The following is a 13,364-nucleotide window of genomic DNA, read 5'->3' as shown; positions in this document are numbered from 1 at the left end:
AGTTTTGTTTCTGTAATCAGGATGCTGATGATTACATCATCTTGTTTTTTGTTTAAAGGGAATGCTTAAAAGATTGTTCATTATTCGACCAGGCAAACACCCAACGTTGTGTGTTGGAGGCATGGAAAGATTGGGCACCAGAAACTAGGGGCCTGTGGGAGAATGAACATGTTGTGCAAAGCCCTGTAAAGGGAGGATTTGTATAAATTAAGGCAATCTCTACATGGCCCAAATTGCAAGGCAAAACTCAGTAATATTTGGCCCATGTAGCCGGGTTCTTGTATTTAGTTAGGAATCTAGATGAAAGGAGATGAATATTTTGTTTATGTAGTTATAACTTATTCTCTCTAGACATTCTGAAAGAGTCCATCTTCTTGCTGTATGGCTCATGTATTTTGCTCTGATTTCTTACCTGGACAGCTGAATCAGATTTGCACAGAATAATGTGTTTGACTTCATTTCTCCCTCCCCCCTTCCCACTCCCTCATCCATGAGAAATGTTTTTGTCCTTAACTTGCTATCTCACCTCTGCAGCAGCAATACAGAGAGTGCCAGGAACTTTTGAGCCTTTATCAGAAGTATCTCTCGGAGCAGCAAGAAAAGCTCACATACTCTCTTTCGGAGCTTGAGGCTGCCAAGCAGAAGGAGCAGCAGGTAAGTGCCTCATCCCTTCCAACAGCATTGTTTCCTTTTGGATGGTTGCTATTCGTCATCCCATTGAAATGGCACCTGCAGCCATGGGGCTCCAACAGCAAAAGTTGGAGCATTTAAACCTGCTGTGCTTGCCTAAAGATGGCGAGTCCTCCAGGCACCCTTCCCTTCCCTTCTCGTGGGGCCTAGAGGTGAGAAACCCCCTGTTGAAAGGCATCTCTGGATCAGCATCACAGTGAAATCATTGATCATAGCTTGATGTGTGCTTTGCTATCCAACACACAAAGTACGTTTCGTTTTTCCTCCCTGCCTTCTTCCTGGAACCAAGCCCAATAAGAGAGCATATCATATAAAACAATGGAACAAACATTAAAAAAACTCATCAGTAGATTAAAACAGAAGATGAAAGAGCCATAATCCAGCAACTATAAAACAGCAGCCCAACTATTGAAGGGTGTGGTGAGGACAGGGAGGGACCACCTTCCATAAAGGCCACTGACCAGGGTAACATATCCCAGCTCCTCCAGAAATGCCACATAGAACAGAGGAGGTGCTGGTGACCGTCAGGCAGAAAGAGAAAGAAAGAAAGAAAGAAAGAAAGAAAGAAAGAAAGAAAGAAAATCTGGCTTTTCCTATTGAACTAGGACCTATGGACTGCTCCCCACCCACCGTGGCATAGAACTTCCCTGCCAAGTCCAAGGGCCGCCAGCCTTTTTGGGCCAGTGGGGCACATTTGCAGCCCTGGCTCCTGAAGGCAGATGGCAGCCCCTGCAGGGGGCAGGGTACTGAACCTGCAAAAAGTACTGGAGCTGGTTATAAGCTCTGGACTTGAGCAGTTTAAGTCCAGTTACAAACTTAAGAGCACAGCAATGAAGGAGGGAGGAATCCCATTCTCCCGGGAATGAACCTAACCATATATTCCCTCTAAGCCTCCTGACAGATAGTCTCCATCAGTTTGATTGTCACACCCTCCTTGAAAGACCTGGCTGGACTGCTTGCCCTTCTGATACTCTGTTGGCTGTCCTTCTCCTCTCCTCAAAAGGCAGCTGGGCTTCAGGGCTCTCTTTCGTTGTCCTCCTCCTTCTCACCACTGCAGTGAATGGGAAGGACCTTTTCTACAAGAACCAACACCCCTTCATCCCAGCTCTCTTTTTGTTGGATGCTTGCTGCCCTACCTGTTTTTAAGATAAACCAGCTGCTGCGGGAAAGCCTAGTACGTCCTCTATGTGAGCTGTAGTCTGGAGCCAGCAGGAGCCCCCAACTCCTCTTGGAGTTTGGGGAGCACCATTCTCAAGACTAGTGTGGAGGTGGAACCAGCCAGGGGCCAGTTACACCTGCCATTAAACATGGGACAGACTTTGCATGGTGCCTAAAAGATAGTAAAAAAAACACGTCAGGTGAAGAAGAGTTTGGATTTGATATCCCGCCTTTCACTCCCTTTAAGGAGTCTCAAAGCGGCTAACATTCTCCTTTCCCTTCCTCCCCCACAACAAACACTCTGTGAGGTGAGTGGGGCTGAGAGACTTCAAAGAAGTGTGACTGGCCCAAGGTCACCCAGCAGCTGCATGTGGAGGAGTGGAGACGCGAACCCGGTTCACCAGATTACGAGACTACCGCTTTTAACCACTACACCACACTGGCTCTCATGCCTACATCCAGAAAGGAAGTTCTGCAATTTGGGTGTCACTTCAGACAAGGGTCTTAGTCTTTCTTCTCCAACAGCTTTATGGAGGCATACAGAGGAGATTTACTGTGATGTGAACATCATATAAAAATATACTTTTAAATGTTCCCCCCCCCCCCCACTTTGGGAGAAGAATGGCATAAGGTGAGTTTAGTCAAAAGTGTATGGTCTTACTCTCGCAGTAGTTGTTTCCCTGAATAAAACAAGTCATGTTACTAAAGCTTTTGGAGCACTGACTGTACCCAAGTCAGAATTTCAATTTCAAAAGGCTCTGTGGCGCTTCAGAGTCTCGTGCAAGAGTTTTCTCTGCTGTTTCAGAAGAACAGTAATTTTAGGACCTCAGGGGCATGCATGTGTGAATCAACCCATGTTCTTTGCAGCAGCCCAAAGACTGCAAGTGCTGTGGTACCTTGGGGATGTTTGTCTCACTGGTATTGCTTTATGACCTGATTTCATTGGATCCATGAATGAGTGGACAGTTGGCCTTTTAACACTGAAGAATACAGCTGTGATCTTCTGCAATACTTTGGCGAATGGCAGACTTAGAAAAGGTAGAGGCTGCTATCAGTCCTTGTTCACTCCCTCTTCCTAGATTTGCGACACTGCCCAGTTCCTTCCTTCCTTCCGCTTTCTCCCAACTTCAAAATGCAGTGGAGAATCTCAGTTCTAAGAGAGAATAAACGAACACAGAGTGCACTAGGTTTGTGTGGCATATGAACTCAGGAAGCGGCCTTATTCCTCTAGCTCAGTATTATCTACAGTGATCTATTTCTGCAGTTTCTGGATATGATTCTTCTTTGTAACTTGACCAGAATTGCCTGCTTTCTCATCCTGTTCTTGGTGCTGCTATTTCCCCTAAAACTTTCTTTTCTGTGACTACATACTACTCTGGTCTGCCAGGGACACAAGGCTTGTGGCCAGCTGGGTCTTCATGGCGCAGATTCATCTAGTAGCTCAGTATCATGTTGCCATCCTTGATGGATCCATGAATGTCAAATTCTTCTTTTAAAGCCATCTGAGCGACGACGAAAACAGTGCCTGATATTGTTAGAGGCACTGACATTGAGAAAAAAACTTTGCAGGAACCCTGCATCCCGTCCAAACTGTGAATCCAGTGAGCTCTTGGTTCAGCTCCGCTGGGTCGTCTCTGGGATGTGGAAGAACCTTTTCTCGGAGGGTGGAGTCCCAGCGGCCCTCGGCTGACAGCCTGGCGTTCCATTCTGAGCATCTGTCTTGGCAAGAGCCCCACAAACTTACTGGGGAAAATGGTGCCGTGATGATTTAAGACGGAGCCCTCGTGGAGTCAATAATCAGTAGCTGGAACGTGGCGCTTCCTTTTTTGTGTGTGAGATAAAGTTAATTCCATTTGAAAAGATACTTAAGGTGACATGAATTGAATTATTCAAACCGGCTTTCTCAGCATTAACTCTAGGTTAATATCTCATGATGCCTCTGGTTTCATTATAGGAGTTTTAAGTACATAACTTTTTATAATAAATTCAATACTGAGGAGCTGGGCTGAAATTGGTTTACTTTCTAGCGAGCCATAAAAAAGCAGCATTAATTGTAAAGTGAATATTGAAGTGGTCACTGAAGTTGACTCAGACAGATGCAGAGATAGCCCTTGTGATGAGATATGTGGAGCAATAAGTTTCTGCCCTGACATTAATAGAAAATACCATCTATATTAAAATGTAGTTAAATCGCTTTCATCAAGAAAGATTTTAGACAGTCTCTCAGCTACTCCCAAATGCACTTTCTTTGCTGCTTTTCATGAAGCTTTACTTGGATGTAAAGAAAATTGCCCTTGTTCTAGGTAATCAGCTCTGACCTAATTATACAGTCCTTGCTTCGCTGCCATCTCAAACAGTGGAAAGAATCCAATTTATTTTGGCGAGAAATTGTGGAAATGCTTTGCAACTTAGAGGACCTGTGCTTCATTGCTCCATTGCCGAATGAACCTCTGCACGGGGGCTGTTTCGAACCTCTCCTGTGGCAGGAAGGGCAAAATTATTTGCCAGTCCACCCCTTTTTCATATTAATCCGTTTGTTTGTCAGCACAGCTGGCGGCACTTTGGTTTCTTACTTTTAACGTTCACTACATCTGCAAATCCCTTGTCTTTTGGGTTTGTTGGCAATTGTTCGTGGCTGAACTGGAATTAGGAAAAGCTAGTAGAGCAGTTCCTCACTCTCCAGAATGTAGTAGGTTTGTTTTTGAATCATGGACTAGTACTCTTGAAGGATGCAGGAGTTGGCTAGAGGCTTGGGAGGAGCCTTTCTCCATGGGACTCTATAAGGGTGCAAAGGCCAGAGCTTGAAGAGAACAAGCTGCCCCAGGAACATAGGAGGCTGTCTTTTGCTGAGTTAGACCACTGACCCATCTAGCTCAATATTGTCTGGAACAGGCATGGCCAAACTTGGCCCTTCAGCTGTTTTGGGACTACAAATCCCATCATCCCTAGCTAACAGGACCAGTGGTCAGGGATGACCTAACCTGGGGAGAAAACAGCAAAGACCTGATGAAGAGAGCACAGCAGAGGTTATATTTTCTCAGAATCCTCCGGAAAAGCAATCTCTCAAAGGACCTGTTGATGGCATTTTACCATTGTACTGTGGAGAGTGTATTAACTTCTGGTCTGTGTGTGTGGTTTGGGAGCTGCACGGCCAGGGAAAAAACAATGCTGTCCAGGGTTGTAAAGACTGCGGAGAGAATAATTGGGTGCACTCTTCCCACCTTAGATCAAATCTATGCTGTCAGGTGCCATAAGAAAGCTGCAGAGATAGCGCAGGATGGTACGTTCCCCGGAAATGATCTCTTTCAGCTTCTGCCTTCTGGAAGAAGGTATAGGGTTATAAAGACTAGGACCAGCCGCCTGAGAAACAGTTTCTACGCAAATACAATTCTGGTTCTAAACGCAGCATAAGGAGTCTCTATAGTATATTGTATTTTAAAATGGGGTTTCAGAGTTTTTAGGGATTTTTGAATGTTTTAAGTAGATTTTCAATTTCATTGTTTTGTATGGGACAATGACAATAAAGATAATTGTATATTGTATGATGGGAATTGTAGTCCCAAAGCATCAGGAGGGCTGAGTTTGGGGGTGCCTGATCTGGAAGGTTTCAGGAAGGGAGTCTGTCCCATCCCTATCTGAAGGTACCAAGGATTGGATCTGGATCTGGGACCTTCTGTACTCAAAGCAGATGGTCTACTGCTGTACAGTGGCCCTTCATTCCAGATGGAAAGGATAAACATATGAGGAGTGTACGAGGAGCGCTTGAAGGAGCTGGATCTGTTTAGCATGGAAAAGAGGAGACAGAGGAGATTTGATAGCCATCTTCAAATATCTTATGGGCTGTCACATGGAAGAGGGAACATGCTTGTTTTCTCTTGCTCTTGAGGGTAGGACTTGAACCAGTGGCTTCAAGTTACAAGAAAGGTGATTCCGACTAAACATACAGAAAGCCTTTCTGATAGTAAGAGCTGTTCGACAGTGGAACAGACTCCCACGAGAGGTGGTGGACTCTTCTTCCTTGGAGACTTTTAAGCAGAGGTTGGATGGCCATCTGTCAGGGATGCTTTAGCTGAGATTCCTGCATTGCAGGGGGTTGGACTAGATGACTCTTAAGATTCTATGAAAACTGGAAGTCACCACCAGACAGGAGGGTTACTGGAGACTACAGAGCTCTTGAATCCCAGATGTGATTGTTTTTGGATGTTTGGTTTTAATCAAACCTGAGAAACCAGCTTTTGCCAAGATATCAATCAGTATCAGCTTTCTTCCAAACTACCTTGAGGAGTGAACCTCCCCCCCCCCCTGCCCCATCCAGACGTGCAGCACTAAACAGCACCAAACAATCCTTCAAATATAATTTAGTCCTTGGGGTACTCGTTTTGAACAGCTGCTTTGCAAAATTGCACGTTTTCTTGCATATGTGGATGGGTGCCTCAATCCATTTCAAGTTTCATCCTGAGATCAGAGGGTGATAGCAAATGGGGCTATTTCACTGGAGAGGATCCTGTATAAAAGGGACACTCAACCACCTGATCGAGATTTGCCAGCCCAGCTGGGCTCTGAGAGGAGTATTTCTATATGTGCATTGCAGGCATCCTGTTATCTATCCAACTAATAAGCAGAAGCCGTATATGAGATTTCCAGATTATGTGACTGTTGTAAAGCTGACTGTCACCATTCCTTTTGTGAGCATCCGTCTTTATGTCTGCTAAATGGGTGTGAGTGTGTGATACTCTTTTCTTTGTAAAGTTCTTTAGCTTAGTGGTAAAAAGTTGCTAAAAATGGAGTGAGTCCAAATCTATTCATGTGCTCTTTGTTCTGCTCTTCCACTAAAGACACCTGCTTCTGATTATGGTCAGAGGCAGATGTTGGACTCTATAGAAAGGTGACCCCATCCCCGCTGTGGACTCTCCCCCCCCCCGCAAATTTTGAATTTCCATGTTGTCAGAGCTGCTTGAAGATCCTAGCTCACAGAGGATCACGCTAGCCAGCGATCATTAAGTAAAAGTCTTTATTGAGTTACAGTTTCCATTCTCAAGCTGCTGCGTGCAACTCTACGTCTAGTAGCTAGATCGGCGAAGCTCCGTCTGAGTCTCCGCCCCGTGTGCACCAACTTAATATCCTAGCCCGGCTCCACCTTTTCCGCCTGACTGTCCTCCTCTGGGTCCCTCTACCCCCCGGGGTCTCTTCCTTCCGGGATTCTTCTGACGCTGACCCCCCGGATCCTCCTGTCTCCTTGCGCCGGGCTTTAGGACCTGGCTCCCTTTCCGGGCTGCTTACTGCGCCGCCTTCCTCTGCATTTGAACTTGGCGCGCGCGCCCAACCTTCCACTCTCCGCTTAACCGTTTCTTCGCTCCCCGATGGAGGTGTGGCCACTCCTGACTCGTGCCCTCCCTCCTGTGGTGAGCTGCCAGCGCTTGCCCCCTGGCTCCCTTCCTTTTCCCTGCTCTCTGGCGGTGACGCTGGTCCCGATTTCCAACTGCTCTCCTCTGAGTCCCCTCTGGCTCTATCTTCCTGGGGTGCCCCCCTAGACTCCCCCCTTGCCCTGGCCACTGGTGCTCCTTTCTGTGAATCCTCTGATTCACTGGAAAGACTCGGAGATCTCGGGTCGTCGTCATCACTCATCTTTTCTTCTGCCTCCTCCCCTTCGCTCTCTGTTTCCTCCCTTGCCCTTGCCTCTGCTCCTAAACCCCTGACATTTATCCCCCCCTCGAAGCCCCCCATTCCCCCCTCCCCTCCTTCCGGTGCTGGAGCTGGGTGCTGCTGTTGCAAAGGGACGAACGTCGGATATCGTTCGCTTCCCGTGGCGGGCCTCCATCTGAAGTCTCCCGGGTCTTCCTCCCTGCTCTCGTCGACGACGGTCACCTCCGCTTCCATCTCTGTGCCGCCGTGCTCGAAACCAGGGTCGTCCCCGAAAACGTCCATGTCCGTCTCTCCCTCACTTCCTCCTGGCGGCGTTGCTCGTCCTGGGCATTCCAGCCACTTTCTGCGGAACTGCTCCTCTGGTCTATCGTCCCACCAATACGAGGGTTCTGAGGCAGATCCCGAGGGTGACCCCTCCGGGGAACGGACGTCTCGTGTCGGGTCCTCGTCCGAGTCGAACCCCCGGAACGTGCTGGCCGAAAGCGTGGGCGTGAAAAGCCAGTCGTCGAAAAAGTCTGCTGGCATAGGTCTATGTGGGAAGAGGGCATGAAACTCGTCTTTGAGCAGAGGTTCGTCCAAGGCGTAGCCCGGCACCCAGCTGTTCGCACTGGCCGGGGTGCCCTCCTTGGCGAGAAAGTATTCTACCCCCTCTTCCCCCCATCTGGAGTCCAAAATCTCCGTGACTTCGTTGATGCGCTCCTTCTGTGCCACTCCCGCGTGCCCTGTTCTGTCTCTGACCGGACTCGGCGCCGTTCCGGGTTCCTGGAACCTGTGCGGTGCCTTGTAGGGAGTGAGCACCGATCTGTGGAACACCGGATGCATTCTGGAACCCTCCGGAAGTGCCAGTCTGAAAGCTACCGGGTTGACCTGCTCTTCGACTTGGTAGGGCCCCAGTTGTTTATGCCCTAGTTTCTTCTTGGCCAACGACCTGGCCGGCACTGCGTGGGCTGCTAACCAGACCCAGTCTCCCACGTGGAGCTCTTCGCCAACCCTTCTGTGTTTGTCCGCTTGTACCTTGTATGCGTGCTTGGCCAGCTCCAGGTGGCGCCTCAGCTGATCGTGGACTTCCTGCAGCTCCGACGTGAACGCATCTGCTGTCTGCGGCTCCCCCTCCCCCATTCTTTCCAGTCCCGGGAAGGTTCTGGGGTGCCTCCCGTTGTTGGCGAAGAACGGCGTGACCCCCGTGGACACGTGCTTCGTGTTGTTGTAGGCGAACTCGGCAAGCGGCAGGTAATCCACCCACGTCGCAGGCTGTTGATTCGCATAACATCTCAGGTACTGCTGTATGATGGCATTGACCCGCTCCGCTTGCCCGTTGGTCTGCGGGTGTCTCGCCGACGCCAGGTTGATCTTGACGTTCAGGAAACCCATCAGCTTCTGCCAGAAATTCGAGATGAACTGCCGCCCCCGGTCGGACAGAATAGACCGTGGCAGACCGTGAACCTTGAACACGTGGTCTATGAACAGTTTGGCGGTTTGCTCCGCCGTGGCCACCTTAGCACACGGAATGAAATGTGCCATCTTGGAAAACAGGTCCACCACCACTAGCACTGCCGTCTTGCCCCTCGAGCTGGGCAGATCCGTGACAAAGTCCAGGGCCACCCTTTCCCAAGGTTCGACCGGAGTTTGCAGCGGTTCCAACAGTCCGGCCGGTGGTCTGTGCACTGGCTTGGCCCTCTGGCAGGTGTCACACCTCGCCACGTAGTCTGCGACCTCCCCTCTCATTCCAGGCCACCAGAAATCCCTGGCGACTAATTCCACCGTCTTCTCCTTGCCAAAGTGCCCGGCAGTGGGCGCGTCGTGCAGCTGCTGCAGCACCTTGGCGCGAAGGTCGTCTCCCGGCACGTAGATGGCCCCTTTACGGATGAGCAATCCATCTCGTAGCTGGAAACCGTCGGCCGCTGCCTTGCCCCTTTGCACCTCTGCCATCTTTGCTTGCGCGAAGGAGTCATCCTGCAACGCTCGTCGCACCGCCTCCAGGTCCACGGTTGCCGCGGCGCACGCCCACACTGTTGGTGCGAAGATGTGCATGGCGGCCGCTGGCGTTGCGTCCTCCAGATACTGTGGCTTACGGGAGAGAGCGTCCGCCATGATGTTAGTGTCCCCCGGGACATACTCTATGCGGAAGTCGAAGTTCGCAAAGAACTCAGCCCAACGTATCTGCCTCTGGTTTAGGAACTGTGCCGTGCGCCAGTGCTCCAGATTCTTGTGGTCCGTGCAAACCTGCACCGTGTGCTTGGCGCCGATCAGGAAGTGCCTCCACGCTTTGAACGCTGCATGAATGGCCAGCAACTCCCTGTCCCAGATGGTGTAGTTCTGCTCGGACTTGCTGAGCTTCCTGGAGTAAAACGCTCCCGGTCGCCACACCCCCTGCGGGTCCTTCTGCAGCAGGACCGCCCCCACGGCTCTGTCCGAGGCGTCTGTCTCCACCCTCATCGGCCTGCTGGGGTTGACATGAAGCAGCTGCTCTTCCGACGCGAAGAGACGCTTGAGTGCCTGAAAGGACTGCTCCGCCTGCTCTGTCCAAATGAACTTCTTTTTCTTGGAGCTAAGCGTGTCTGTGATGGCCGCTGTCTGCATAGCGAAGCCCTTGATAAACTTGCGATAGAAGTTCGCAAAGCCGACAAACCGTTGGACCTCCTTCCGGTTGCGTGGACTCTTCCAATCCAACACCGCTCGAACCTTGGCGCTGTCCATGGCGAGCCCCTTGTCAGACAGCTTGTAGCCCAGGAAATCCACCTCCGTCACGTCAAATTGGCACTTCTCCAGCTTGGCGTAGAGCCTATGTTGCTTTAGCCTGCCCAGCACTTCCTTGACGTGTCCGTCATGCTCCTGCTGCGATTCCGAAAAGATCAGGATGTCATCTAAGAAACAGACGCACGTCTTGTAGAGAAGTCCCGCCAACACGTGATGCATGAAAGCTTGAAAAACGTGGGAGCCATTTTGCAATCCAAAAGGCATAACTCTATATTCGTAGGTACCCAGTGGCGTGAACATGGCCGTCTTCCACTCATCTCCTTCCCGCATGCGAATGAGGTTGTACGCCCCTCGCAGGTCTAACTTGGTGAACACTTTTCCCTTCCGCACCTTCACTAGGAGGTCGTCGATTCGGGGCATGGGGAAGTCCGATGGCTTGGTCCCATTGTTTAAAATGCGATAGTCCACTACCAGTCTTTTTTGGGGCGTGTCCTGCTTTTTAACAAAGAATACAGGACTGCCCCCCGCTGCCTTGGACTCTCGGATGAAACCGCGCTTCAAATTATGATCTATGAACTCTTTGAGTTCTTGCAGTTCGTCCTCTGACATGGAATACAGTTTCCCTTTAGGCAGCGCCGCCCCCGGCAGCAGGTCAATTTTGCAGTCATATGGTCTGTGAGGGGGTAGCCTGTCTGCCTCCTTCTCGCAGAAAACTTCCAAATATTCTGCGTACTTGTGGGGAATCGCTTGCAGCGTGCCTAGCAGCAGCTGTGACTCCTCTTCCTCTCCTTCCTGCCGGGGCACGATGCAGTGTTCAGCACAAAAGGAAGAGCCGAAGGTCAGCTGCCTCTGGTACCAAGCCAGCGTTGGGCTGTGCTTGTCCAGCCAACTCATTCCCAATACAATGGGCGTATCCGATAGTTGAGTGACATTGAAGCTGATGATTTCTTTGTGATTCCCAAGTCGCATCACCATTGGTGGCGTCTGCTTCACCACTTGCCCCCCGAGCAGCTCCCTGCCATCCACCGTGACAACCTGCAGGGGCAGTGTGGCCGGCAGCAACTGTATAGCGTGTTTGTCGACAAAAGTCCTGCCCTATAAAGTCCGCATTGCTGCCTGAGTCAATGGTGATTGGCACGTCCATGGTGATTCCATTGGGCAGCTGGAGAGATGCGGTGAGCCTCACTACTGGTTTGGGCGGGAGGGGGTTCACGGGCTGTAAAATCTCTGGGGACTGCGTCACTAACACGTCTGGCTGGGCCCCAGGGCCTCTTCCTCCAGCCAGACTGCGTCGTTTCCCTGCTGTGGTCCTCCTTGCTGCGTTGCTGCAGTCACCATTGCTGAGGCTGCAGTGAGCTTGTGGAGCCTCTGGGGACACTCTTTCGCCATATGCCCTGGCTCCTCACAGACGTAACACTTCCTGTTCCCTCTAGGAGGCTTCGCTTTCACTGCTGCCGGTGCTAGGGCTCTGGTTGCTGACTGAGCCCTTGCACCTCCAACCTCCATAGGTTCCGCTCCTCCTCCTGGCGGAGGCGTGGATTGCGCACGCGCTGCTTCTCTGGGAAGGAAGGAGGAGCCCCTGGCTGGTTCGCGCCCTCCACGCCCTTCGTCCCTGCTCCACGGACGTTCTTCCAGCTGCACCCCCACTGCCAGTGCCCTCTGAACGACCTCCTGGGTGGTCCGGGGTCTCTCCCCCCTCGCGATTTCATCTTTAATCGAGCTGTGCAACCCCTCCCAAAAGAGGTCTCTTACAGGGGCCGAATCTCTGTCCCATTCCAGGGCACTGACCAAAGCGAAAAAGCGGGCATGGTACTGCCTCACGCTGGCCCTCCCTTGCCTTAGTCCATGCACCTCCTTCCGGGCAAGATCCACGTCAATGCTTGATAAAAAACACCCATCCATCGCTTTAATAAAGGCATCCGCATTTTGGAGCGCCGGATCCTTATCTCTCCATAAATTGTGCAGCCATGCTTTAGCATCCCCATGCAAATGGGACATGATGAATCCCACTTTCTCTTGCTCATCTCTAAAGTCTTTATTCAGCAGTTGCAGTGCGCACAGTACGTCTGCTCTAAAGTTGGGATACTGTTGCAGGTTCCCATCGAAGTGAGAGACCAGACCGCCTGTTCGTCTCGTCAACCCAATTCCCTCCTGCCTGGGTGTCTGCTTTGTAAGCACGTCTAACCTGACCTGGAGATCCCTGCAGGCGGCAGCTGCCTCCTCCTCTCTCTTCCTGGATGCGAGAGCCGCTGCATTCAGTTGTGACACTGCTTCTCTGAGTTCCGCTATCTGCTGCTCAGCCGTCATGTCGGCTGCCGTTCGTGAGCTCGCTGGTAGGCACCTGCTTCTCTCCCCTCCTCGAGGCTGTAGATGCCCACAATTGTGAGACGGAGCTTACTGTCAGAGCTGCTTGAAGATCCTAGCTCACAGAGGATCACGCTAGCCAGCGATCATTAAGTAAAAGTCTTTATTGAGTTACAGTTTCCATTCTCAAGCTGCTGCGTGCAACTCTACGTCTAGTAGCTAGATCGGCGAAGCTCCGTCTGAGTCTCCGCCCCGTGTGCACCAACTTAATATCCTAGCCCGGCTCCACCTTTTCCGCCTGACTGTCCTCCTCTGGGTCCCTCTACCTCCCGGGGTCTCTTCCTTCCGGGATTCTTCTGACGCTGACCCCCCGGATCCTCCTGTCTCCTTGCGCCGGGCTTTAGGACCTGGCTCCCTTTCCGGGCTGCTTACTGCGCCGCCTTCCTCTGCATTTGAACTTGGCGCGCGCGCCCAACCTTCCACTCTCCGCTTAACCGTTTCTTCGCTCCCCGATGGAGGTGTGGCCACTCCTGACTCGTGCCCTCCCTCCTGTGGTGAGCTGCCAGCGCTTGCCCCCTGGCTCCCTTCCTTTTCCCTGCTCTCTGGCGGTGACGCTGGTCCCGATTTCCAACTGCTCTCCTCTGAGTCCCCTCTGGCTCTATCTTCCTGGGGTGCCCCCCTAGACTCCCCCCTTGCCCTGGCCACTGGTGCTCCTTTCTGTGAATCCTCTGATTCACTGGAAAGACTCGGAGATCTCGGGTCGTCGTCATCACTCATCTTTTCTTCTGCCTCCTCCCCTTCACTCTCTGTTTCCTCCCTTGCCCTTGCCTCTGCTCCTAAACCCCTGACACATGTGATTTTGCTTAAGGTTC

General features: G+C 51.3%; 1 protein-coding gene across 12 annotated transcripts in view; it reads left to right on the top strand.

The window, feature by feature from the left end:
• KIAA1328 overlaps nucleotides 1-13,364 on the top strand; it is a 237,467-nt gene that overhangs the window by 101,287 nt on the left and 122,816 nt on the right. For 10 of the 12 annotated variants that reach the window (XM_083466011.1, XM_083466016.1, XM_083466021.1 and 7 more), the window contains one exon: nucleotides 527-654. In XM_083466011.1, the coding sequence (XP_083322137.1) occupies nucleotides 527-654 (128 nt within the window). The remainder of the gene's footprint in view (nucleotides 1-526; nucleotides 655-13,364) is intronic. The other 2 variants (XM_083466014.1, XM_083466013.1) reach the window with 1 other exon arrangement.

Source organism: Podarcis liolepis, assembly GCF_965112155.1.
Source record: "Podarcis liolepis genome assembly, chromosome: 11".
NCBI lineage: Eukaryota > Metazoa > Chordata > Lepidosauria > Squamata > Lacertidae > Podarcis > Podarcis liolepis.
Note: the sequence above shows the minus strand (reverse complement) of the source record. Positions and strands in the feature narration are given on the sequence as shown.